At 51.5% G+C, this 26,608-nt stretch overlaps 7 protein-coding genes across 7 annotated transcripts; 5 read left to right on the top strand and 2 right to left on the bottom strand.

Annotated features, from left to right (window-relative positions):
* Nucleotides 1-3,771: 3,771 nt before the first annotated feature.
* Nucleotides 3,772-5,692, top strand: INS49_014756 (uncharacterized protein; the record flags this gene model as incomplete). Its single annotated transcript, XM_043175445.1, has 3 exons — nucleotides 3,772-3,949; nucleotides 4,001-4,757; nucleotides 4,816-5,692. 3 exons carry the CDS (start codon nucleotides 3,772-3,774, stop codon nucleotides 5,690-5,692), a joined length of 1,812 nt encoding a protein of 603 aa, XP_043020402.1.
* A 1,278-nt stretch (nucleotides 5,693-6,970) lies between these two features.
* Nucleotides 6,971-8,095, top strand: INS49_014755 (uncharacterized protein; the record flags this gene model as incomplete). Its single annotated transcript, XM_043175444.1, has 1 exon — nucleotides 6,971-8,095. The coding sequence occupies one exon, from the start codon at nucleotides 6,971-6,973 to the stop codon at nucleotides 8,093-8,095; it is 1,125 nt and encodes a 374-aa protein (XP_043020401.1).
* A 168-nt stretch (nucleotides 8,096-8,263) lies between these two features.
* INS49_014754 (uncharacterized protein) lies at nucleotides 8,264-9,553 on the bottom strand (the record flags this gene model as incomplete). Its single annotated transcript, XM_043175443.1, has 4 exons — nucleotides 8,264-8,370; nucleotides 8,438-9,256; nucleotides 9,319-9,420; nucleotides 9,487-9,553. The coding sequence occupies 4 exons, from the start codon at nucleotides 9,551-9,553 to the stop codon at nucleotides 8,264-8,266; spliced, it is 1,095 nt and encodes a 364-aa protein (XP_043020400.1).
* Nucleotides 9,554-10,016: 463 nt separating this feature from the next.
* On the top strand, nucleotides 10,017-11,481 carry INS49_014753 (uncharacterized protein; the record flags this gene model as incomplete). Its single annotated transcript, XM_043175442.1, has 8 exons — nucleotides 10,017-10,184; nucleotides 10,239-10,266; nucleotides 10,399-10,582; nucleotides 10,636-10,698; nucleotides 10,755-10,967; nucleotides 11,025-11,055; nucleotides 11,112-11,185; nucleotides 11,262-11,481. 8 exons carry the CDS (start codon nucleotides 10,017-10,019, stop codon nucleotides 11,479-11,481), a joined length of 981 nt encoding a protein of 326 aa, XP_043020399.1.
* A 502-nt stretch (nucleotides 11,482-11,983) lies between these two features.
* Nucleotides 11,984-14,804, bottom strand: INS49_014752 (uncharacterized protein; the record flags this gene model as incomplete). Its single annotated transcript, XM_043175441.1, has 5 exons — nucleotides 11,984-12,131; nucleotides 12,352-12,408; nucleotides 12,480-12,547; nucleotides 12,618-12,710; nucleotides 12,768-14,804. The coding sequence occupies 5 exons, from the start codon at nucleotides 14,802-14,804 to the stop codon at nucleotides 11,984-11,986; spliced, it is 2,403 nt and encodes an 800-aa protein (XP_043020398.1).
* Nucleotides 14,805-19,564: 4,760 nt separating this feature from the next.
* INS49_014751 (uncharacterized protein) lies at nucleotides 19,565-20,422 on the top strand (the record flags this gene model as incomplete). Its single annotated transcript, XM_043175440.1, has 1 exon — nucleotides 19,565-20,422. The coding sequence occupies one exon, from the start codon at nucleotides 19,565-19,567 to the stop codon at nucleotides 20,420-20,422; it is 858 nt and encodes a 285-aa protein (XP_043020397.1).
* A 2,513-nt stretch (nucleotides 20,423-22,935) lies between these two features.
* Nucleotides 22,936-23,235, top strand: INS49_014750 (uncharacterized protein; the record flags this gene model as incomplete). Its single annotated transcript, XM_043175439.1, has 2 exons — nucleotides 22,936-23,131; nucleotides 23,231-23,235. The coding sequence occupies 2 exons, from the start codon at nucleotides 22,936-22,938 to the stop codon at nucleotides 23,233-23,235; spliced, it is 201 nt and encodes a 66-aa protein (XP_043020396.1).
* Between the last annotated feature and the right edge of the window lie 3,373 nt (nucleotides 23,236-26,608).

The following is a 26,608-nucleotide window of genomic DNA, read 5'->3' as shown; positions in this document are numbered from 1 at the left end:
CTGGCGCGAGCCCAAGGTTTCGCGATTGCCATCCCAGGAAAGGATTCACCCTACTGCCGATGCGAGCTAGCTCGAACGGCCCGTGGTCGACGGCCGGCTGCGCGGGAGGCGGGACTGGAGATCAGACGGCCCGTACTACTTACTGTCCACGCGACATGTTGTTTGTTGACTTGCAGACATTGTAATTATTGCACCTATTTCAGTCAGGACCGCACTGTCCAAAGGATAAAACAGCCTGTGGGGGCACGGGATAATCTGATGTAGTCGCCGCCATGTGTGTAACGCCGCTCCCCGACCGGTGTCAATGCGCTCGATGCTCCCAAGCGAAGCTTTTCCAAGACCATGCCAAAAGCTTGGCCAGTGGAAATCGATCGTGTACGAGCGCCCGGGTCTGAGTGTTATCAGACCGATAGACCAACGGAACTGGATCGTTGGCGACCGTTTGAGACAAGTGGGGACTGGGGGGGGTGTGAGGGAACCACCAGCACCCGCTGCGCACATCAGACGCAGGTGAATCGTGATAAGAGTGCTGGTTTCACGGCCTTCATGCTCCCATATTGCTGCACCATAGTTTTCTGCTTCTGCCTGTGCTGCTGATACGAGCCGAGAGGTGCGGCAAGGAGAAGGAGGTGGCACAAAAAATGCATGTGTCGTATGCTCCGTCACCCCCTCGTCAACCCTCATCACATCTCACCCAGCCCTCACCGTGCCCGGCGCCCGCTTTCGGTGAGCAGAAGGCTAGAGATTGCCGGTGATGAGTACACGTCTACCGTGTACACGTACTGTAAAGTAAGACTAACGAGGACCCTGAAACCGACCAAGCTGGACTTGGGCTGGCTGGGCGGCTCCACGGCCGGGCGCGCAATTTGATGGGGATGGGGAAACAGGGTGACCTTTCCCGATCCAGAAGCTAGACTCGGGAAGGCCTGGCGAGGCCGGCGTGGGCTGCAGCTTCAGGCGCTTGTTCCATGTCGCAGTCGGGAAGACTCGGAAGGCACGTCAGCGGGCCCCCCTGCAATGTACCCTGGTACCCCGGCACCGCGTGCTTGCCAAGCCGATCAGGAAAAAAGTTCTGGAAGGAGCTCGGACGGGACACTCTGAGGAGGAGGAGGAGGAGGTGACGGCAGAAACAGCAGACCAGAAGGTGATGTTTCGTAGCCACTGCGGCTGATGAGGCTCAAATAAAGAGGAGCCCAGATACGGTGGACTCATGCGGCTATTTGATCGCTGAATATTCCCGAGCGGTATGATGCCGTGCATAAGACCGCGAGGCCGGCAATAGATGGCAAATCTTCCCACTGCCCCAGGAAATCATCAGGTCGTGCCCAAATCTGATGTTGTCTGGAATTACAAGGTTCGTCAGCACCCAGATCTTTTTCGTAAAGTGGGCTCTTCCTGCGGACTGGGACCGACCGTCGAGCGGGGGGGGGGGCCCTTGCTCATTCGCCATTCCACTTCTTCAAGTTGCTATTGATGTCGACGACATCAATTGATTGATTGAATGTGGGGGAACCATTGGCCGGGCGGAGACGCCGCGAGCCGCGTCAAAGGTCACAGTGACCCCGAAACCGTGTTTCCAGTTTTTTCTCTGCTCGACACGGGAAAGTATGATGAGTGATGGATCATTACACGAGCCGCAATTGGCGGCGGTCTCCTGGCCATCTGCCCTTGGAGCAGACTACTCCGAACTGCCTGACTATCATAACTCAGAGCAAGAGGCAGGTCCCCTCTCCCCTTGCTGCCTGCTTTCCTAGCCTCTCTCTCGTCGGTTGGCACACCCGAGAAAATGGTAGGGCACGCTCGGGAAATGAGAATAGATCGGGATTCCTCAGCACTTCAGCCCAGCTCGAAGCTGCCAGCTACACCACTCTGCAGCTGTTGAACGTGGCCGTCAGCGCCAAAAGAAGGCATGCAGTCAAGAGTGGAGGAGTCCGGCCTGCGGGAAAGGAAAGGACTGGACAGCCCCCCTGGGCCCTGGCACCCGGGCCCAGACTACGAGGAGGAGGAGCGGCACCCCGACATTGGCAAACCCTGACAGGGAAGCGGCGTGCCTCAAGCTTGCCCCGGTCCCTGCCCGTGCCCCTTGGCCCCTGCCCCCTGGTCCCTGCCCCCCAGCCTTGAACCCAGACCCAGGCCCCCACTCGTTTTCGTGCAGAACCGGGGAGACGAGGATTGGATCGACAGCGCTGAGTTGAGTTCACTTCATTCAGTTGAGTTTGTCGGCGAGCGAAGCCCCAGTTCCCAACGATTTGGCTCGACAGCTCTGGGCGCAGACGGCCAAGCTACCCCGAAATCCACCCCCGGCACCGTAGTCACTGTATCAGACATGGCCGTCTCCATGCATGTCTCTTTTTCGTGATCATGTTGACTGAGTGACTGGCTGGCCGCGCCCGTATTCACGCCGACCATCGGCCACGACGACTCGTCAGCTTACCATAAGAATTAAGGTTGGCCTGTAGAACGAGAAAAGCATATCAGGGAGAACAAAACCAGAAACCATGATCCATAAGCCCAGAGGAAAAAAGGGCACACGCTGGCTCTCTTGATCGAGGGGAGTTATTCTCGACGGATCCTGCCCAAAAATACCCAGCTGTGTGTGCCACTCGAATCCCCCAGACCAGCTTGGCCCAGAACAGAGCTGATCCGCCTCCCACCCGACCAACAACCCTCGAATCCTGTCCCGTCGGGGCGGCCACCCCCTGATCGAGACTGAGGTGCCGGTATTCTTGCTGCGCCAACTCTTGGGCACCAAGTCAAACCCGCCCCCCAGGTAACGCACACGACTCGGCCGGGCTTGTCACCCCGCCAGGTTTTACGTACAGCCTGCCAATCCTGTGGGTTGCCACGCGGGGAAAAGAGGAAAAAACCGTGAGTAATTGCGGAGGTTCTCGTCTTGGTCCGAGGCCGTCGGCCGCGTGGAGAAGTCGCTGACTCTTTTGCATTCTTGCCAGAGTCGTGGCCAATATCCAAAAGGGAATAAGAGAGGCCTGTCTCGGGCGACAAGAGCCTGGGCCATCTCCTTTTGGGGTCTGTCTTGCTGGAACGCACGGCACAAGTTGAAACCGCCTGACACCAGGGCTGCACAACTTGTTACAGACCCTGCCCGGGCGTTTCCTCATTCTTCCGACCCTGCAAGGGCCAATCCTCCTCACAAGCCAAAATTCAAGTCACTCTACATTCATGGCGTTGTCGATGGCCTTAAAAGGAGTATTTGTCTCCGCCCGACGGCTGCCACTGTCTCCAGCAGTCCGTCGCCGTGTGGTCCCGTTCTCAGCTAATCAAGCCCCATCCTGCTCGCGTGCTGCATCTGCTTCTGCATCTGCCTCTGCCTCTGCTGCATCCAGCTGCCGCCTAGGTCGTATTCAGGCCCGATCTCCTAATAACACTAATACCGACAACCTTGCCAACCCTGTTCATCCAGACCCGTCGCCGCAGTTGGTCAAATCATCGTACCCGCTCTGTACCCGACTGCTCCATCAGCCCTCCTCGGAATCCTCGACCCCCAAGTCGACCACACCCTCTCGCCCGCTTACAAAAGTTGCCGTCAACTTCGCCTTTTCTACCTTTTTCCTCCTCTCCTCGCTCACACAAACACTCCTCAGAGCGATCCCCATGCCAATGGCTTCGGTTCCCTATCCTTACTCCTCCTCCAGTTCAGATATATCAACACCTCGGTCTGCTTCTCCGTCCTCCTCGACTGGTCGCACCTCCCTCACTTCTATTTCCAAGCGTATGTCAGTATCCTCAAGAAGGATATCAATATTTAACCCAATGTCTTCCGTCGATATCCAAGGCATCGAAGAGGCCATGAAGGCCCAGCAGCTCGACCAGCTGCGTGGCTACAGGCAAGACACATACGGAGAGGTCCAACAAACCCGCCAGACCGAGTACATCTCAGAGTACCAGGCTACTGGCTACCAGGTCCTCCGGGAGCCGCTGTGGAACAAGGGTCAGTAGCAATCCCAACCACCAAGACCATCTTATACTAAATTATGTACAGGTCTTGCCTTCCAACCAGAAGACCGTGCCAAGAAGAACCTCACCGGTCTGATCCCTCATCAGATTGAGGACCTCCAGAAGGGATGCCAGCGTGCTCTCCGCATGATTCGCTCCCGCCAGACCAATGTTGACAAGTACCTGTATCTGTCATCGGTCAAGGACCAAAATGCCGATCTCTTTTACCGCCTGCTTATGGACCACGGCAAGGAGATGATGCCGCTCGTTTACACGCCTACTATTGGTGATGTCTGCCTGCAGTACTCAACCCTTTACACCCGCCCAGAGGCCTTGTACATTTCGATTAAGCAGCGAAAGTCTATCAAGACCATCCTGAAGAACTGGCCTTACCCAGCCCCTGAGATCTGCGTCGTCACTGATGGCTCGCGTATCCTTGGTCTTGGTGACCTGGGTTTCAACGGCATTGGTATCCCCATTGGCAAGCTCGCTCTTTACACTGCGGCCGCCGGTATCCACCCTAGCAAGACCCTGCCTATCGTTCTGGACTGCGGTACCAACAACGAGACCAACCTGAAGGATGAGCTCTACCTCGGCCTCCGCCAGAAGCGCCCATCCGTTGCTGAGCAGCAGGCTTTTGCCGATGAGTTCATGGCCGCCGCGAAGGAGGTCTACCCAGAAATGGTTGTGCAATTCGAGGACTTCGAGTCTGAGAAGGCTTTCAACTACCTCGACCGTTACCGTAACCAGTACAAGTGCTTCAACGACGACATCCAGGGAACTGGTGCTGTCGTGCTGGCTGGGTAAGCCGCTTTTCCCCGCCTACTATTTGGTAAATTGTGACTAACACGGTCCTTCCAGATATATCGGTGCTGCAAGCCTCTCTGGAGTCCCATTAGAAGAGCAGCGACTCGTCTTCATGGGCGCTGGATCTGCAGGTGTTGGTGTCGCCAAGCAGCTCGTTGAGTACTACACTCGCCGTGGTCTCTCGGAACAGGCCGCCAAGGAGAAGTTCTGGCTTGTCGACACCAAGGGCCTTGTCACCAAGGACCGTGGCGACAGGCTGGCTGAGCACAAGAAGTACTTCGCTCGTACAGACAACGGCGGCCACCAGTTCCGCACGCTCGAGGAGGTCATCGAGTACGTCAAGCCATCCGCCCTTGTTGGCCTGACAGCTACCTTCGGCGTCTTCACCGAGAGCGTGGTGCGTGCGCTCAAGGCGTCCGTCGACTCTGGCGGCCTTGGCCGCAGGCCCATCCTGTTCCCTCTCTCCAACCCTCTCACCAAGGCGGAGTGCACCTTCGAGCAGGCCATCAACTGGACCGAGGGCAGTGTCATCTTTGCCTCCGGCTCGCCATTTAGCTCATACACCGTGAAGACTGCGGACCAGGCCATCACATACCACCCCAACCAGGGTAACAACGTCTACGTCTTCCCCGGTATCGGTCTGGGTGCCATCCTCGCCAAGGCAACAAGGGTCACCGACACCATGATTTACGAGTCCGCCGCCGCTCTGGCTGGCTCCCTGAACGCCGAGGAGATCCACAAGGGTCTCATCTACCCACGCATCGAGCGCGTCCGCGAGGCCAGCATCATCGTTGCTCGCGAGGTGATGAAGGCCGCCAGGCGGGAGGGCGTCAGCGCCCTGCCCGAGGCGCAGTGGAACGAGTGGGAGGAGTGGGGCGATGTCGCCCTGACCAAGTACATCAAGAGCAGGATCTACGACCCGAGGGACTGAAGGCGGCCGACCCTTAGGAGACATACAATTCATTCTTGCTCTTGGTGGGAAGTGAAGCGCGAGGATCTGTCGGGTACGACACCACCACCACAACAACAAAAACAACGTCGGCGTTTCAGCTTCTAAACGCCTTGAACCCTCTTCCTCTCCCTCACACACTGGGGTTCAAGGTACCACTTTTCTCTGCTTTCCTGTTCTGTTGCGTTGCCTTTTACAGCGACCTCAGACAATAAAGATGATTCCCCCTTGGGAGGCGCCAGGCCGTCTCCCTCGTTTTCTGCATTTTTTAAAAAAGACACCTTTTTTAGGCTAGTATCCGCGTTGGGTTCTGGATAGAATTGGATGGGAATTGGATCAAGGAGCTTTTCCCTACTTTTCTGCTTTCTCTTTTAAACTTTCTTCCGCCGACGAAAGACTGATAGATCAAAAAATATGGTGTGGTACAGCGGGCGGATGTGGGGGGCTCCTGGGGCGCTCCCCTTTTGGGTTTCTTTCTCCATCGATTCTCTTTTCGATGGGGGATGATGAGTGATGCTTCACACACAACACACATACACCTGGGAGTTGAAATGGATTCTGGTTTTCTCGGGGTCACCCACACACAAACATGACACGGGTACTTGGCTACCTAACTTGCTTTTCGTCTCTTGTGATATCGCGGCTGCTGTGACTGGATGGGCGTTTGATTTTGACATTGGTGCTTCGATGTCATGCCTGACTTACACTTGGGATACGGAATAAGATTGAGACTAGATTGGAAATGCTTACGTGACATGGAGATTTTCGGGTTTAGCTATACAAATACGTCTGAACAGACCTTTTAGACAAGACCCTGTCGTCCGTTTGTGCATCCCTGTGCTCGGTTGACGCTTGAGAACATCACCGCCTACAATTCTTCGTCAAATGAGCCTTCTCCTCTTCTCTTTCTCTTCGTCTTTTTCCTTTCCCTTCACTTCTCAAGTGCTTCTTTCTTTTCTCTTTTCATCTGCAGCAGGGCTCTATATTTCTCCTCTAAGTAGGAATGGTCTAACTACTTTATCCGAGTCTGTGTTGCCTGACTGAATTTCCTTTTGCATACTGGCCGTTACTGCGGTCTTTTACTTGAATACTAGGCTTCTGGTTGATCTCCTCTTTCCGAACTCGATAATAATAAGTGGTCAATACTGTAGTGAATACAATTTCGTCTGGGAAATTGCACTGGGACGTTGCCAATAGAGAAGTTAGTTTGGTCGTAGCGGGAAGGGATGGAGTATGGTCTTCCTCATACTGCGTGCAGTGATGCCTTGGGTGCCCAAGGCCCCGCAGGGTTTAACCCTGGAGGCGTGGGTCCCTTTGACATGTTACGACATCCCCGCTCATTTGAACTTCACAACTTCATCTCTAACCGCTCTGTCCTGTCAGCTTCGCAGCATGGCCAAGATGTGCAGGAAAGCGCGTCGCGACGAGTTCCATCGGTTCATGGACCTTCCGTCTGAAATCCGCGACTTGATTTACAGCCATGCGCTCTGCAAAGGCAAGGTCATCGTACCGAACAGCGGGGGCGTGGCGGGAGACCTGGAACCCGTCAAGCACTACAGAACAAACGATGGGTTTTATTACCTGCGGTATAAGGGGCTCGAGCAGGAACTTGTTGCGATGGGGGACGGTCAACGTGCGCCAAGAGTACTCGGCCTGGTCCAAGGGGTGAGCCGGACAGTGCACGACGAGGCTGCGCGGATCTTCTTCGGCAGGAACCAGTTCATCTTCCCCGCCGGTCGGTTCCGGCGTCCTGCATACTGCAACCTGCTCGATACTCTCGGACGGTCCAGCGAGGAGGATTTCACTCGCGACCTGGGGAGCCGCACGAACAACGCGCCGCTCCGCGACGTGAGCTATACCTTCGACATGCGGGACCACCCGGGCGACGACTACGCGAACCTGTACAGGAGCTACGCCATCAAGAGCTCCGTCGACGCGGGGGCGCTCGCGCCGGGGGAGGCGCTGCGGGCCCTCCACGGGCAGAAGAACTTCGACCTCGAGATCGACTGGGTCGAGCGCATCGACTGCATCAAGCGCATGACCCTGGACCGCCTGGCCCTGGCCTTTGAGGAGTGCTACTGCGCGGTTGGGTGCTGCCGCAGGGTCGGGTGGGTGCTGGACCGCTTCTTACATGTAGGGCAGCCCCCGGGGGTGGCTGACGTCGAGGCTAATGCCTACTCCTCGCTTGACTGGGTTTCCCGTCCACCGCTGGTGGTCGAGGTCATGGGGCTTGTAAATGATGAGGAGGAGGCGATGGCTCGGGAGAAGTTGAGCAGGTTACCTGGCTCCGAGGTCCGTCTCAGCACGACACGTAGTGCCCTGGATGAGATTGGGGATGGGACGGGGCCTGATGAACACTTGTCTCAGAGACTGTTACTAGACTGAGAACAACTCTTGGCCGAGATGATACAGTGACAGAATAACATCAGGAGTGAGTTCACGCTTCTCTTCTGACGATATGCAAACAGGCCACATGACCAATGCTGTTGCGGACCACGTACACGGTTGGAAATCTTCACTTGGTCTCCTCGTTGCGCATTCTTATTCGTCAATCTAGTCGTAATACGTTTGAGCCACCCCAGCAATGATCTCCTTTTCCCGCTGGTCCACGACCCCGGTGCGGAACCGATGGTCTTTGGCGACGCGTGCGCGCGCCCATTCTGCAACCCACGAATACCTGGTCAGCAATCACACAGTTCGTCAACGAACCATACTTACACCACGTACCTTCAGCAGTCACCTTGCGCGCAAACTTCTCCTTCTCACTCCTCTCCCCAAGCCCGATGCGCTTCAGCAGCGGGCTGTCCACCGGCTCAAGGATTATGTTCGCCTCTGGCCTCGCGAAGTAGATCAGGCTCAGCCGCGGCCGGTCCGCCTGGTCCTCAGGCGGCCGCACGACGCGGTGCACAGTGCTTTTCAGATACCCGCCGCTCAGGAACTCGAGCGCGTCGGCGATGTTGACAATGACCGCATCCCGCGGCGACCTGACGTACTTCCACTGCCCCTCCGGCGTTTGCACCTGCAGGCCCGCGACAGGTTGGTGGAACAGAAACGTCAGCGTGTTGTAGTCAGTGTGCCCCTTGGCCCAGATATCCCCCGCCGCGGCGTCCTCCTCCCTCGAGCGGGGGAAGTACCGCATGTACCGCAGGTACTCGAGCCCCTCGGCCTCGTAGCGGTGCCGCCGCACAAAGAAGTCCTCGTCCCCGAGCTCCAGCACCGCCGCGAACAGCCGCAGCAGCGGGAGCAGCAGCGCGTCGTGCGCCCTGCGCGAGAAGCCGCGGATCTCCTCCCAGTGGTCGAGGATCGGCTGCGGGTGGGGCCGCTCGTGCTCCGGCGTGAACTTGGGGATGTTGTACCGCTCATCGTTGTCCCGCGCCGCCAGCTTGCCCGTCGACTGCGGCTTGTAGCCCCTGAAGTCGCCGGCCGCCGTGTTGCACTGGTACTTGAGCTTCTCCTCTAGCGGGAGGTCGAGGACTGCCTGGCAGAGGGCGTACTGCCGCCGGACTTGTTCGTCTGTGAAGCCGTGGCCGACGACGTAGAAAAAGCCTGGCCGTGAGGTTCTGTTAGTTGGCGCCCTTTTCAGGTGACAGAATCGCACCGCAGCGAACCATTCTTGTTGATGAAGCTGAGGACCTGCTCGGCCAGGGCCTGCTTCCCGCCTGGCTGGTCGAGCTTCGAGATGTCGAGAGCCTCTAGATCCGCATACTCCACTATGACGTAACACATTCGTTAGTCGCTTACACATTTGTAATATTCCTTCACAGACAGATACATACGTTTCTCCTCAGTCCCCTTGGGATATTCGTAAGCAGGGAGGCCTGCTGCTGTCCGGGCAGGAGACATCATGAGATCTGGGCAACTTTGGTTTACTTTCGCAATGGTTTCAATATACCCAAGCCGGGAACACATTTATTTGCGTCTCATTCGTGAAAGCCAACAATTCTGGTTGATCACCAACTGTCGACATCCCAATGCAACCCCTCAGATGGTGTCATGGCCTCCACACAAGACGAGCCAAGCTCGAAAGCGCAACGCACCAATCAGCGGCACCGACATGCCGTGGGTGCTGCGAACTACGGACGTCGACTTTAGAAGCGAGGCATTCTTATCGATGGTATCATGAGGATGCCCGTGGCGGGAGGCCGAATTCTGCAATCTTTCCCTGCCTATCGGCAGGCCTCGGGCCGTTCAAATACCAGCTTCTGTCTCTGCGTGCAGTTGGAAGGGAGGCCGGAGCAAATTCTGAATAGACTACTTTTCTTTCGCCTCGATTATTGTTTTGTGCTTCTTGCCTGCGATCCTCACCATGAAAGACTCAAATGACCAACTGGCCGTCGTCTCGGCGTCGGAATCGCCTGTTGGGTCCTCTTCTTCAAGCGGTGGGGAATCCCCGGTGGAAAAGAAGTCACTGCGCAGGAGGATCTGCATATTCTTTGCCAGCGCTTTCGTGTGCTCGATGTTCAGTGGATGTCTGGTTCGTGTCCGGCAAGCTTAGTCCGTTGAAGTGTTTCTCTGACATATAAAACAGCAAGCTGCTCTTTACACCGGCATGGACGGTGAGCATGGATTGTCGGGTTGGCGTTGGCTATTCATTTTCGATGGGGTAATAACGCTGCCAATGGCTCTATGGGGTAAGGCCTTTATACCTCATTTAATTGGAGTAGTCGTCTTGTAACTGACGTATCTAGCCTACTATGCTCTACCAGATCTTCCCAGCAACACCCGCGTGCATTGGCTGACTGCCAAGGAGAAGCTGCTCGCCCTCGACCGAATGAAGCGGGCAGGCAAGCAGCTCGAGGAGCCATTCACGTGGCGAGAGGCGAAGCGCATTCTCAAGAAGTGGCATTTTTGGGTCTACACGACTTACTACACGTGAGAACAAGTGCTCAAAATGTTCGGCGACGGGAATCTGACGAGCACATTAGATTCTTCATTTGCAGCGAGAACATTGGAAGCTACATGAACCTGTGGCGGAAGAGCCTTAACCGGTAAGCGCTGGTCCATTCGATGCCTATCAGCTTCACCAGCTCTAACACTGTTGCAGCTACACCGTGCCAGAGATAAACACGTATCCCACGGTCCTAAACGCAATCACCATCGTAACCACCCTGTGCTATGGCTGGACCAGCGACTCGTTACAGGTCCGCGCACCGATCGTCTACTTCTCGTTGGCGGTCTGCGTCTTCGCTGCCATGAACTTGGCCATTTGGGATGGCGTGCCGTTTGGTCTTAAATGGGCGTCTTTCTACCTCACTGGGTCAGTCCTTAGGTCTGGATATCTGCTTGGAAGTGTTACTGACTTTGGAAATTTTAGCTTTGCGCAAGGCTCAGGCCCTGTATTCCTCGTACGTTTACCATGATGTTGATGACACATTTCAAGGCACGACCTAATTTTCGACAGACGATGGTCAATGAGCACTGGGCCGGGGACAGCCTGGAAAGAAAGATCATCCTTGGTTCAACTAACTCGGTAGCGTGAGTTGGATTTCTTAGAACACTTTTCACCTTGGCCTGGACTGCAATTTCAGCACAACACTGACACAAGTCATAGATATGCCTTCAACGCGTGGATCCCATTGTTGACATACAACACAACATACGCACCGCATTTCCTGGTGGGAAACTCCACGACCGTTGCGTTTATTGTATGCGCGGCGTTGACACTGTCACTCGCTATCTATCTGCAGAAGAGGGATGCAGCCACTGGATCTGTCTATCGCAGAAGCGAGCCGAATGAGAAAGCTGTTTTAAGCGGCCAGGAGACACACTAGGCAATAGCAGGGGTCCATTGCAAGGTTGAAAGGTAGATCAAAATCAGGAGGGCTTCTATGCCACCCCAAAGCATATCCTGTTCAGGTCGACGTGTGTTTCAGAAGGCTCATACCGTTACCTTAAATCGTAGCGCTGGAGCACCTCGAGAAATCATTCAAATTGCAAAGTACAATAATCATACATCCGTTTGTCACAGATCTTGCTGAAATACACATTCTTGGTCCTGGATGATACCACCACGCAGCAAAACATAAACCCAATCTTGTGTATTATCCTAGTCCTCAATTTGCTTCCATGTGCTGACGAGTAAAATGGTCGTCTATTCTCGTCAGACCTTTATTCCGACCTTCAACCTTAAATCAGCAATTTATACGGCCTGGACCTTCCAGTTGAGCTTTGGCGAGACTCCATTCTGCCGAGTACTCAGGTACTTACCAGTGTTCTGCTAGCTTGAGGGCTCGAGGCGAGGCCTATAGCTCACTGCTGATACTCCCAGACCTTTCACGGTAGGTCTGCCAGCGCTCTTTGTGCTTGGGGGACCTCGGCTGGTGAGACGCTGAAGCCGAGGTGTCCCCTGTGACTGAATTGATGCTGCTTCTGCCATTCTTGGTTGAGCTTGAGGCCAATGCGCGACCCTTTGCTCGAGAGTCTGGGGTTGGTGATGGTGTCACAATCGATGATATGTTAGAAAACGGGCTGGCTACAGCCGAGAAGTGTCCGGGGGATGATGCCTGTGTGCTGGGCGTTATTACTTGGAAATAGTGGTCCTGCCCGACTATTGCTGCTCACCTGCAGTGTGGATGGAGCTGGAAGGTCGTCAATTGTGAACTTGATGATATTTGGACATGCATAGAGACATGAAAACTTACCTGAACTTGGCAGCCTCTGTCGCTCCGGAGTAGACACACCTGTGAACGTTGGAGGCGCTGCACGTGCTGATGGTCAGAGATGAGCAAGGGTAGGATTGGAAACGGACAACTTATGTACCTGCCAACACCCTGCGTCTGTGTTGTTGGCATATTTGAAGACCTTCTCGTAGTAATCTCGTCTGTTCTTGGAGGACCTCTCTCTTCGACAAGATTTCGTCAGACTCGGATGCCAAGCCCCTCAGTGTCTCTTCAGTCATTCGACTGACTCCCATTGGTGTCATAATGCTTGGAATGTCGCATATGAGGCAGTTCTCCACTGCGAGGTTTATGACATTCTCAATGAAAGTGCTGCGTGACATCTGGGAAGCTGAATTTAGCACATAATTGAAATGGCATGTAATAATCGCAGAACTTACTTCGTAGTGAACCTTCATCATGTCAATAACCTGATCTGTGCCGAACTCACCTCGATACAGGCTCTCTGCTTTGGCAATACTTTCTAAGATATCTTCGCGACGTAACCTTGCCTTTCCACCGACTTGGAAGAGTTCGGGACTTTCGATCTCCAGCGCCATTAGAAAATGCTGAGAGTTGTGCCGCAAGGTTCTCTTCCGAAACTCTCTCTCAAGTGGAAGGCCATAACCGGTTGTGTATGGCCGCAGGAGTTCCTGTAGTTTGTCCACGAGCAGAGTGCTCTTTTTGTCGAAAAAGGGGTCCGCGCAACCTTTCAGTATGGCTTCAGTGGTACCATGATCTCCTCCGATGACACGTCCAAAGAGGCAGTCCACGAATGCTTTGCTGGTGACCTGGACTTGATCCAAATGGAATTCAGCAATCTGCCGCCAGGGCTTTGCCTGTTCCTTGAAAAACTGGAAACCAAGTTCCGCGTTTGGGACCCCAGGAAGCTCCTTGCCCTGGTTCAAAGATGCCAGGTTCTCAAGCTCATCTGTGAGATTTGACCTCGTGATCGAAAGAGGATCTGAGAAGTTCCCCTGGTATGATTCGATCAGTCGTTGCAAATGATCGGGAACTTCTTCGTCGTCATCGTCTGAGCTGTCGCCGTCCGAATGGCCGTTCTCAGAGCGGTCGTCATCTGAGTGATGGTCGTCGCCTGTGTGGTCGTTTGAGTCGTTTTCGATGTTCCAGACGATGTTGTAAGTAGAACCCTTGCTCATCATGGTATCATCAAAGGCGCGATTCATCTGCCGAAGCCGAGCTCGTAGCTTCCGGTCGACTTCAGACAGGTCGCCAAAGAATTGATCTCCATATCTACCATCAACAGCATCGCGAGCCAAACGCTGAAATTCTTCCGCTATACCCATCAAATATGATCGCATCTCTTCTAGAGTGGACCTGGGTTTCCCGAGCTGCAGCAGCTCCTCCTCACGTGCGCTGAGACTGTTCTCAATCTCTCGGATGAGGCCCGGCAAGCTTTCCCTGATGTGCTCAAGAAGCACTTTGCTGAGCTTATTCCGAAGGCTTCCTATTCCTCTGTTCGCAGGAGGAAGAGAAGCCCAGACACCTCTCTGGAAGAAGAGTTGCTCTTCGCGGTCTCTGTCATGAGAGACATCGCGTCTTGCCTGTTCCGAGCTGTTGCGCAAGACATGCCAGCCGAGCGATAGCTTGTGGGCCGTCTCAAGTCCCCTGCAGAGATCGAGATACTTTTTCTCATTGGCATAACCGTCGACTAGGTCCGGTTTGGTGATCACACCGACAATGCGTTTGTTGTGTGGGTCGTGTTGCTTGGCTCGGCTCAACACCGACTGGTTCGCTAGCTGGTTGTTTGCTGCAACCACCACCAGTATGATGCTTTTGCTCTCTTGCATGTATTTTTCAATTAGCTCGTTGACAAGCTCTTTGTCTTCCAGTGTTTGTTCTGAGGTCGGAGAGTGAAAAATGCCGGGAAGATCCACAAGAGTGAGCTCGGGGGCATCGGGCCCAGCAACCACCACGCGAAGGATGTCCTTGGAGAACCGCTTTGAACCAGTTCTAATACCCATACGCTCTCGAGCCTCGCTGATAATATCCGGCAGAGCGTCCTTATCCAAGCTCGATTTGTGGAAGGGAAGAGACTCTTCCTGCTCGCCATCGTGTCCAGCGGCGGCTGGCCTCATTGCTTTCTGGATGCTGACCGTGATTTTGGTTTCAGGATGCCTCCGCATAACGAGTTCCGTTGCGAATCGCGTACACAGGTCACTATTGACTGGGAAGTTTATCCCGGAAATGGCCTCAAGAACAGAGCTTTTCCCGGAAGATTGGTCGCCGACCACGATGATCTGAGGCAGTTGGACAATCTCGCCGACTCGGAGTTCCCGGAGACTGTCGATCATGTCGAGCAAAACCTTGGCGTGTGGACTGTTGAGCTGCTCTATCGCCTCTGTATCAAGAGCGACATCTCTAGAAGACGCATCTCCGCTTGGCACGGAAGCTGAAGTGTTCATAGCGAGACTCATGATGAATGGTTGAAATGTGCTAGAGATATGAAGAAGACTCGATAGAAGGTAGTGCATGTAGGTGCTGATGATGTATTGCAAGAGCCCAAAGAGCAAACTATATAGTAGATTTGGGTTTTGATGACTGCTGGCGTTTTGACGAGTCCTCGAAAGAGTGGTTTGATCGGCTCAATTGTGGTATTGAACTTGTGACCTCAGACCATGCTCGCATTCATCCTCCGCGGAGGAGCCTCAACCTTATATGTTGTGAGCCTCTAGTCTGTCACAACCCGCCCACTTCACCTTTCCATTCTCAGCTATGTTGAATGATGCTTCATTTCTGGCTTCTCCCACACTCTGAATGGAATATTTGGTCAAACTGGCTGCTCATGTTTGAGGATCCTGGAAGCTGCAGCCAACAGTTCTTGCTTTAGTCTAATCAATCGGTGAAGAAGTGGCACATGAATTTGAGCAGAATAGTTACAGCCCAGGCAAGATGACACGATTCTGTGGAATTTGAGACGTGTCAAGTTGCGAAGCCTCCATCGCTGCGACCTGGTCAAACAATCGTTGGTGTGCTCGGCGATGAGCCAGCCACTCATCTTCTGTGAAACTTATCAGAGTGCAGGTCTCTTGATGGTCAGGCATGTTGGCTCTCGAGTTCTCTCGAGGCTGTATGTGAGGGCCAGAGTTTCATGTGCCAGGTGCCCCAAGACTGCATGCTCCGCGCGTAAATTGGGCGGCTCCGGCTGGAGATGGGACAACGCATGCTGCGCCGCATCGCCGCATTTTCTGAGGCGCTATTGCTGTTGATAGGTTCACTGATCGAAGTTGGCATGGGAAAAATTCTAAGGAGGGGGGCACATCGTGGTATTATTCCCGTTTGCTTTGACGTGATCGATCCGACCCAAACCAGGCACTGTATAGCTTGGGCAGGAGTAGACTGCTCACACGATTCTTGGCACCTGTCTAAGCTTACCAGCACCATGTTGGCTGACTGCCTTGAATCACCCTGTTTTGTATAGAAGGTGTAGGGAGCAAACTCAATGCTTGACATCACAAGCGCCCGCGTGTTTGTGAGACGCCATGCATCGCACGTCACACCGTTGTTCCTATTCCGTATTGCCAAATCTACCTGCACAAGCAAGTGCGCTGGTACACGTCTCTGAATGAAAAAGTTTCAACCTGTGGTAGAGCAGCACTGATGTTGCTTCTTCCAGTGCAGTCAAAGTAGACTCGGATTGTGCAGACCACAGTCGAGACGCCAGGTCTGTTGCTTGAACACTCACAGTACAGCTGTACAGATACTTGATACATCAGACAGAAACCCCCTTGAGATCCATTGGTGTTCAACTCCACCTGATACCTAGATAATTCCCGGTTTTACGTTGTTCCGATAGACCATGGCCCTCAATGCATAAATATGGTAGGCAGTGCTTCTGAGGTCTTGGATAAGGTTGGATCTTTATCATATCTCACCCATTTCATTAATAAGCATGCAGATGAGAGACTCTGGCTATCAGAAGACCGGAAGCAAGCATGACGTATAACACAGCCCTTGGAAGGCCACATGCCGGTACTAGCCTCCAGAAACAGGACAGTTTGACCAGGATCTTGTGTTTAGATCTAGCATTGCAAGGCTTCCACGCCATAGAGCATAAATGGTCTGTATCAATCAGAGGATGAAGTAAGCATCAAGTTTCTGTGAGACACAAATCAAGAAGGGAAGGGAATGAGGCAGGCTTACATTGCTAAAGCGACTAGCTCTCCAACAAGTCCCATCACCAGCGATACTTGCGCAATGACTCCAGGGATAGACAGGATGCCTCGGTGCCACCTCCTGCGTTGTTTCCAAAAGATTCGTACCCTTTAGCCAAAGCCTGCGCAGTGTTCGTTTCTTAGTGCTCGTGTTTCGTACCCAATGGAAAAGTCTGCAAAATGGGTAGATAGATTCAGTCACATACGTTGCACACGAACCAGAAATGGTCCCAGGTCGTTGCGTTCTCCACGCCGCGGTTGATGACGATTCAGGAGCCGTGCATCCAGCCGAGCATGGCCTTGTTGCGCATCCAGACAGAGAAGGGGAATTCCCCAAAATGTTCAAGACTTCGAAACGTCTCAGGGGTGGTCAGAAAACCATTCTTCCAGTGGTTGATATCACTGTAGTGAAGTGTGCCCTTGAGAAGCTAATGATCAGCCAACTGAAACCATCTAAACATTTCAATGGGCCTCATGACATTTCTCTGTATAAATGGACATGGCATGGCAATGTCCAAGCCTGTTCTCTGGGTGAAGTCAATACAGCACTGCAACATATCCGCATTCATCATGGACTCTCCACCCAAGCGCCCAACCCACGGATGACAGTATCTGATCTGGGGCACATGAGTATCAAGTCAACCCTCGCACACTAGGGCCTTTGGCAGAACACAATGCGATGTCCATAGTGCATCTAAGAGAATCAGCCACTGCAACAGACACCAGAGTCACCAGGCAGAGCCCCATCTGCTAGGCTGCATTCAGGCTGCCGCCGATCGGTCCACTTCATTTCCCCATGTCAAGTCTCCAGTGTTTGGTTCTGCTCAAATACCCAGCCCTCTTCCGACGTATGAAACACATGTACACGTGCCAACAAGCGAATTTGCTGTATCTCAACTTTCTCCCTTTACATCCGTCTCCCTCCCACATCGTACCGGCCCCGTCTCTAGTTCTTAGTCCTTCAGTGCCAAGAACAAAAGACCAGAAATTTTCCACATGGCCACGGAGACAACAGTGAGGTCTGTCTTCTGCTCAGACTGGTGGACATGGCCCATTTTCCTGGGATGTGGCATCAAATTTGAGGGGGATGGTACAGGAAAGGTAATTTGATCCACCTTGCCGCCGGTATCCTTGATTGGCATTGACTAACAAGCCTTAAGTTGGTGTGCGGTATTGAACACAGGGTTTTGATTGCCGCCGAGATTGCTTGGAAACCTTTGGGGGATTGTTCCACGGTTTTGGAGCGGAAAATCGACATGAACACTGATTTTCGAGTCAGTCTTGATGTTGAGATAACTCTCACGAAGCGCTTTCTACCGATGTTTACACACATTTCCCCGGAATACGTCAACGAGGCGAATCTCGTCGATGCTGCTTTTCAACCAAAGACCTATAAAGTGGAGCTGGCCAAGGGTAGATTCACAATGCCTGACTGGTTATACTGGGATGGAAAACAATTCGGTCCTCCACAAGATGATCCAGCAATATGGTTTGGACTGCGTGTGGTATTCGATAAGTCACCGTATCCACCTTTAGAGGAGTGGATTGAGGAGAGTAACTATGGAGGACCGTGGAGATCAGCCGAAGCGAATAAATACTTCGAGTTCCGAGACTTTTATCAGGACACGGAGGAGTCTATTTATTCGGGCTCGGATGAGAAAACCATGGCAGAATGGAGACAAAAGTTTCTTGAGAAGCATAGGAGGATGAGGCGTCTGCGCGAAGAAGAAGAAGAAGCATCGAGATCATCGTGACATTTATCACCGACTCGAAGTGTCCAAGTTTTCATTCGAACTGGGAAATGTGAGCATCGCAAGTCGGACCCCGGATCCTGATCAGGATCTGAAGAAGTATTCCATAGATCTACAAAGCATTTTACTATTCAAGACCCCATGTGCAAGGTGGCTACGTATACGCCGGAAGCCATTCGCAGGGCAAGTTCTCTCTGAGCCAGGCCTGTGGAATACACATCAACTCCTCGGTGGTACTTTCAAGACATTGTGACCGTCAACGCCATTGTATGGTCCCACACGCTTGGTCGATGTTGGCGGTGTCAATGGCCCAGAGGAACCAGAAACTGGCACAAAGCTCGAACGGTCCAACCGATCTGCTGTCGATGGTGTTCATATCCAGCCGGCATTAAAACGACCTGGACTCCAGGGCCGCCGCGTGTACAACCCGGAGATGATCCATGGCCTGTTGGTTCTTCCGACCGCCACCCCGGGAGAGTGCACAAGGCCGGGCTTGTTCTTCACCGTGGCTCGTCACTTGGGTGGAAGACAGTCTTGGGACCAGGTTGGCACGCAAACCGTCAGGCTGGCCTGATGCTGTAGATTCGATGTGCCCGATTTCTTTCCTCCGGTCTTTATTCAAGTTATTCCATTGCTATCACTTTTCTTGCCCCAGTACACCGATCGTGACTTTTCTTTGCTCGCCCCCCCCCCTCTTGATTAAGGCATACGTGACTGTGGTCCGTCTTCACAATACCTTAAAATCATGGAATAACTTGAAGACAATTCTTGTTTTTTTCTTGTATCATAGATGGCAACAAATGCCTTCAATTTCCAACTGCTGAGTCCTTTAAGATCATTTTAGATGATCTCTGCTCGGGTTCACAGGCCTCAAGTGCAATGATCTCATTCAAGCACAGTATAGATCAGGTCGAAGGTTCCGTTCAGAGGAAAAGTGAAGAGTATACTATGCCATAGGCATAGCACGTATTGGTCAAGTTTGTGAGGATGTTGGTATAACTGCAAGCTGTAGAAAGGTGGGGCCGGAAGGATGATATGCATGGCTTACTCTCAGGGAATTTTGGCACCACACGGCTGTGCCTGCGGTTTCGTCTACCTCCCGCATCAGGCTTGGCCTGCTCCTCCTAGTCCCTGCACAATCGGTCTGGCCAAGGGATGCGAAATCCTGAGACCCAAAATGAAAATGCAGTATGGTTAACCAGGGTCCCGTAAAAACTTACCCAACGGCATTCCGTGCTCCGTTCACACTCCACGGACACGGGCTCACCAAAGATGACGAGTGCAGACGGTGAAGAGAGGCCTCTGTTGGGTCCCAGCCGCGGCGGCGGTGACGCTGACGCGGCCTACCAGCGCCGTGTTGTCACCACAACATTCATCATGGTGATCCTGGTGGACCTGGCCGGCTTCCTCCTGGAGCCGCCTCAAACCAAGATTCTCGAGGGCATCATCTGCAGCCGCCACTATACCGACGCCGCCACCACCGCAGGCGCCCACGACTGCACCGCAGCCCCCGTGCAGTCCGAGCTCGCGACCGTCACCCAGATGCTCAACACGTTCAACCGCCTGCCCGGCCTCGTCGTCGCCATCCCGTTCGGCATCCTCGCCGACAGGTACGGCCGCCGGCCCGTCCTCCTGCTGGCGATACTCGGCGCCCTCGTGCAGGATGTCGTCTCCAAGGCTGTTCTCTGGTACCCGGACCTGATAACCCCGCGATTTATCTGGCTGTCCTCGGCCGCTCTCTTGATGGGCGGCGGCGATGCTGTTTGCGGCTCGATGATCTTCCTCGTCGTGGCCGACGTCGCCCTGCCGCAGCAGAGAGCTAGCCTTTTCTTCCTCCTGACCGCGTGCGGCCTCCTCTCGGAACTCGTGGCTACACCGCTGAGCGCCTTGCTCATTTCGAGGGACCCATGGATACCATACTTCATGTACAGTGGCTTGACATTGCTCGGCGGCACGGTCCCTCTGCTATCTTTGCCAGAGACTCTACCAAAGTCGGCACCTGAGGCAGAGACGTCTTCATGCGAGGCAGGTGAGGGTGAGGGTGAGGATGAAGAACAATCAGGGCCTTCAGATACGGCTTCATTACTAGCAACAGGAGCTTCTTGCTTCAAGGTTCCGACCTCTCATTAAGCGTAACGTGGTCGCTGTTCTCTTGGCATTCTTTGTTTCGGCTCTAGGGCGCCAGTCCACGAGTTTCCTCTTGCAGTTTATACGGAAAAGATTCAACTGGACATATGAAAAGGTGCGACCGCTTCACCGTACTTCAGAGCACGTCACTATTCAAATATACTGACTATTGTCTCCTCGGGTAGGCAAGCCTTCTGATCACCCTACGAGCTGCCATCAACCTCGTGCTGCTCCTGGTCGGTCTTCCGGCTCTCAACAGGCTTCTGACTAGGCGCGGGATGAGCGCGCCGGGGAAAGACCTCCTCATCAATCGAGTATCGGTCGCTCTCTTTACGTTGGGATCTCTAGTCATCTCCTGCGGTGGTGCTGGCGGCGATGGGCATTGCTATATTCGCCCTGGGCTCCGGGTTCGGGCCGGCAGCACGCAGTCTCGTGACTACCTTCTGCCACCAGGATGAAGCAGGACTGCTTTATTCCGCCCTTGCCAGCATGCAGTCGATCGGAGGACTCGTGGCAGGCCCGCTGCTTGCTTTAACGTTCAGGTGGGGTCTCAGCCTCGGGGACGAGTGGACGGGAATTCCCTTTGCTGCGGTAGCTGGCTTGTTCGCGTGTGGGTTTCTCGCAATCTCGCTGGTTCGGTTGTGATTTGGGCCACGTAGAATAGACTAGATGAGCTTTATCACCTTGTTCGTATGTACAGACATAACTACTTAGACACCTCGTTGCTCACGTAGCGACTTTGGTCGACCATACTCGCGGCATAGCCCTCTTGGGTATCGCCGTGGCAGCAAAGTTAAGGACACCAGGGTAAGCATCAATTAAGAGCAACCCTGATATTTTTCATCGAGTTAAGTGGGAAATATGAAGTCGGAAGCCACGTGCTTGCACCGCTTTGGTACTAGGGATTTGCCCTTCGTAGATTGTTCTCAGTAATTAAGAAGCATCTGCTCAATGTTCCACTTCTCGGGCATATTGGACATGCATGTCTTTCCCGTCAAATTGAACAATGTTGTTGTCAAGGTTTGTTGCGCGTGCATGGCTCGGGCTGAGAAGCTCCCGGGCACTTTCAGCTGCTTCACCTCGGCTCAAGGCCGTCGGTCAACAGGCCTTCGCTTGGCTCACCGCATGTCTTCCTTATTCACGAGAGTGTCGTTTCTCGAAACGCCAGATGTATTAATTCTTCCAATCTGCTCAGCTAGATCAGACGTATGTCATTTCGGCCCCGCATTCTTGCGATATAAATATCTACAGCTTGAGCCACGAGACACATGGAGGCACACAAGCTCCTGCACTCTATCAGTCGTTGCTTGCGCTCGGGGTCCCTCAGGTGTACATGTCCCGGCGCCCCAAACTAGTAAGGGAATAGAAATAGAGCTTCCCACTCGGGCCAGGTCAACATTGCAAAAAATAGTAGACAAGACACGTAATTTGCAACTCTAGGGAGCTGTGAGTAGGAGGCCAAGGGTTGTATTGCAAAGACCGGATAGTTACGGTTCACCCAGGGTCGCATCTTAGTTGGACTTTAGCCTCGATGATGAGCTCTGATTTCATGATCGTCCTCAGTAGGACATGTTGTAATCATGCATCCCCGGGTCCCAAGCCAGTGAGGTGCATCTAGGCCTTCCAGGAAATGAACCTTAGCCTAAAGCTACACAGGGGCAGAGGGGATCAAATTATTAAAGGATATAAGGCTTAATCCGCTGACGGATTAAGCGTTCGCTTTTTCCACACAAATCACTACGGAGTGACGTGGCACGACCTAAGCTCTTGTGGGTGAATTCCTGGGAGAATGTAGGGCTGACATGAACCAAGGGGCCAGCGCCATCACTAGGAGCGTCAATAGTGTGACCCTCACGAGAATTCGTATCGGTTTTCCATAAACAGGTGGCAAATGGATTTCAGCTAGTGTTGATGAACTCCTCGTGTTCCAAACTGTTGCTTGCCCAGTATCGCGGCCGTCTCGCACTGATTTGGACTGCGCCGAGAGTCAACTGACACGAAGGAGATGATGTCAAGGTCCTCGGCTTGTTTTGAAACCACGTCGCCCACAGATCATAAGCATATTCCATCTGCCTCATCTTTTCTCTACAAGTCTACTCAAAGTAGCAAGGAAACGGGGAAGCCGCCCAGAAATGGTTAAGACCAAGATGCAATTCATCAATCATCACATTGGACCATGCTGGAGACGACAAATAGCAACATGGTAGTTCGCTTTGGTGATCAGACTTCGGCGAAGAAGCATTTTGCTCACAGGCCTTGCTGTGTCGGCTTCCCCAGGAATCCACAGCGCACGGGATTCGGTCCCATATCAGCATGGAGAAGCGTGAAGAGCCGACAGAAATTTGCTGTAGGCCTCGGTACTTAGATTTTGAGCCTACTCCCGCCGGTATGCATTATCCTGCACGGCCAATCCACTGCAGCGTTTGCTGCCAGCGGCTCCTCCGGATGCTCGCTGCATCACGTCGTCTCTGCCGTGGTTCAGCTCATGCATGTGCCGCCCGTCGTGGACGGAGTAAATGAACGCAGGCGCGGGGGGCACGGGCGAGGCAGACACGAGGCAGACAACGAAGCTTGGTACACTTCGGAGGAGCATAAGAGAAGAGACGCAGCTCTCACACCGGCCCCTCCGTCCCTCCGTCCCTCCCGGCGGCGGCGGCGGCAGATTTCGATATCCTCAAAAACGAGTCAGCGTACGCCCACCCAGCTTCTACAGTACGCCCACCCAGCTTCCAGCGTTGGCCCACCCAGTACAAAGAAAATTAGCTGCATCCGCACTAAAATGCAAGTACTGCGGGGTTCTTAACAAGCCAGGGTAGCTATTTTCCAATTTAAGCAATACTTTAAAAATACAAGCCTAAAAAAGCCTAGAGCGCCCCAGAGCGCTTAGAGCCCTTAGAGCGCCCAGAGCGCCCCTGAGCCCCCAGAGCGCCCCTGAGCCCCCAGAGCGCCCCGAGGGCCCCAGAGCCCCCAGAGCCCCCAGAGCCCCCAGAGCCCCCAGAGCGCCCAGAGCCCCCAGAGCCCCCCAGAGCGCGCAGAGGGCGTAGAGCGCGCAGAGGGCGCAGAGGGCGCAGAGGGCGTAGAGGGCAAAAGTAACTTTTAAGTTGCAAATAAAGGGGTAGCTATGGGACCCCTCTGGGGTAGCTATGAAACCCCTTTGGAATAGCTATAGCTATGCTTTATTAATAACCCCGCAGTACCAATATTTTATAGCGTATGCAGTTAATTTCCTTGTACTGGGTGGGCCAACGCTGGAAGCTGGGTGGGCGTACTGTAGAAGCTGGGTGGGCGTACGCTGACTCCTCAAAAACCAACAGCGGATGATTTGACATGCCATTTGTGGAAGCCAATGCCGTGGCCGGCATTATGTTTCTGGCCCCAAATTCTGACGGGACGGCTTTTGAGATTATAAAACAAGCAGAAGCAATGGGCAGCCCTCAATCCGTCCTGAATGTCGTGCGTGCGAAAGGGGGGCGTTCGGAGAGTAAAGGCAGCTGTCGCATCGCAACGTTCAGATGAGACGGCAAGGCCCATGCCTGCACACCCGTCAAAAAGCAAGCTTGCAAGAGGAAGCAGGCCAGCCCGCGTGGGAGAGTCTGTTTCAATCGTGGTTTCTGGCCCGTGTGCCATTTCCGAGCCAAGAACCCCGCGAAACAATTGATCGTGCGGCTCCGAACTGCTCAGATGTCGTGGATCGTCGTCATGCTGGCTGAGGCACGGCAAGGCATCCGAGAAAGTGGACCGAGTCCGTCATTCTGCATCTTTGTTGGACAAGGTTTCGACGCGCACGTGAGTTTCGGGGGTATTCCACATTTAGGAATATTGTGTAGGCCGCCCGGGTCTCCCGAATTAAGCGCCCGGGCCTGTATGGGAATCATGGCCAGTCCCTTGAGTTGCCAGGGGTCCTCCTTTCTCTCCTGTGTAGTATGTGGTTGTGGTTGTGCTGGTGGTGCGACAGGGGCCCTGCCAATGTTTTATACTCTGGGGTAATACCTAGATTCTGCAGTGTTTCTATGGGTGCTTGGCTATCGACCAAGGCACCCCAGCAAACTTCCGAAACAGAGTTTGGCGGTCCGCGCCCTGAATCCAGCTAGTACCGCCTTTTGACCTGGCCGATTTGTCCAGACCAGTCAGTCCTGTTTTACAGCTTATAGGGGTAATATAATCATCAACGCAAGTCGTCACTATCACTAAAGTTTCTATTTAAATGAAATTCAGTCTGCCCTGGTTGGAGAGAGGGTTCAAATGACATAGCAAGCGTCAAGACTTGACAGGTAATTGGTCGATGCTGATGATGAACATGACGCGCATCGAGCTTCACCGATGCACGAATAATCTGCGTTCGATTAAAGCCGGGACACGCAGGATCCTGCTATCAAGGCCTGCGATTAGAAACAAGGTAGGCTCGGTGCGGGCAGATGTTTTTACGCCGGGGCCGCCGAGAGTGAATTATAACATAGCAGGAGGCAAGTCTGGATCAGGACTTGAGGCCGAAAATAGTCTGAATTGTTGGGGGATGACTAAGCACTCCCCTCTCTTCTAATACACCACACCTTCCATAGCCCGCTTAGCATTAGCTTCTCTCAACACATATACATACTTTGCAAGATACTTTAATTAAATTAGCTATTAGCAACCTTATTTAATTCCCTAATTTAGTTTTAAAAGCCCTTATATATTTTATTATATAATAATTATAACTTAATTTAACTTTTTATTGCTTTTATACTAAGATTTAATTATTAATTTAATATTAACTACTTATAATTATTTAAATAATTATATTCCCTTAGCATATAATTAATTTAATAACCTTACCAACCTTAGCCTAATTAATTAAAAACCTTAAACATTATTAATAACGCTTTAAATAATTATTAATAAGCCTTATACTTATTAAGCCATAATATTTATTAGCTTAGCAGCTTTAATAAACTTTTAGCCATTAAAACTCCTTAATTAAATAACTCTTAACTTTAATTTAAAACCTCCTTATAAATAACTTTATAAGCAAGGCAAGAAATAAGCCTTCTTAAAATATAAAAAAACATTTTATTGCTATTAAATTGCCTTAATTAAAACCAAACTAACCTCTTAAACTTATTAACGCATTAAAATTAACTTAAAAAGCTTTTTTTATTCCTATATAATTAATACTAACCCTTGCTTTTACTTAAAAAGAACTTTAAGTATAATCTATAGTAATTAAGGCATTAAATTATAACTTCTTTTTTAATAAAATATAACTTAAGAAGGTATAAAGTATTAATTAAGCCTTATTAAGCTTTATTAACTTTCTTAACTTAATTTAATAACCTTTTTTTAATTCTTTGCCTTAAGATTCCTTAAGAATTTCTTAATTTTAAAAGCTAGCTATTCCCTATAATTAATTCCTTAATTAAAATAAGTTTAATATTAACCCATTTTCTTTAATTAAAGTTAATTAAAATAAAGAATATAAAACTCTTTTATTAAAATAAGTTAGTAAAATAATTAAAATAAAATTATTTTAAAACCATATTTATTTATTAAGATTTAAGAATTACTTTAAGGAGTTTTATCCTAAATTCGCTAAACGCCCTGCGCATATTTAGCTCCTAACTCCTCTTATATAAATACCTCTATATACTTAAGGCAATTATCTCTTTAATGCAGCTATTATTTATATTATTAAGCAAAATATAGCTTTAAGAATATACTTAAAACTTTATTTTATTATATTAAATTAACTTTCCGCTTAAGTTTAATATATTATAAAGAACTTTAATAAAGTAAAATATTAAAATTAAGTAATAGCAGCTTACCATTTCTTTATAAAATTTATAAATATTATTTCCTTTTTAAAAGCCTTTTTTATATTAATTAATTATTTTATCTTTAATTCTTAATAAGTCTTTCTTAAGCTAAAGAATTATAAAAATAAATAAAATATAAGCAGCTAGCTTATTTACTCCCCTTATTATAAGCATTGCTATAACTCCCTTTATTTATTAGCTAAAAATTATAGCTCTTTTAATTAATGCTTTATTTATAATATTCCCTTTAAATTAAATATAAAGAATGAAATTAATAATTGCTATTAATACCCCCGCTAAAAACGCTTTCCTTAATAAAAAACTTTTTACCCTTAAGATCGCTTTTATTATAGCTAAAATCATTATACTTAGCAAAATAGTTTAAATTAAATATTTA

This window comes from Diaporthe citri, assembly GCF_014595645.1.
Source record: "Diaporthe citri strain NFHF-8-4 chromosome Unknown scaffold_8, whole genome shotgun sequence".
NCBI classification, from domain to species: Eukaryota; Fungi; Ascomycota; class Sordariomycetes; order Diaporthales; family Diaporthaceae; genus Diaporthe; species Diaporthe citri.
The sequence above is the reverse complement of the archived record's forward strand: the minus strand, read 5'-3'. Positions and strand labels throughout refer to the sequence as shown.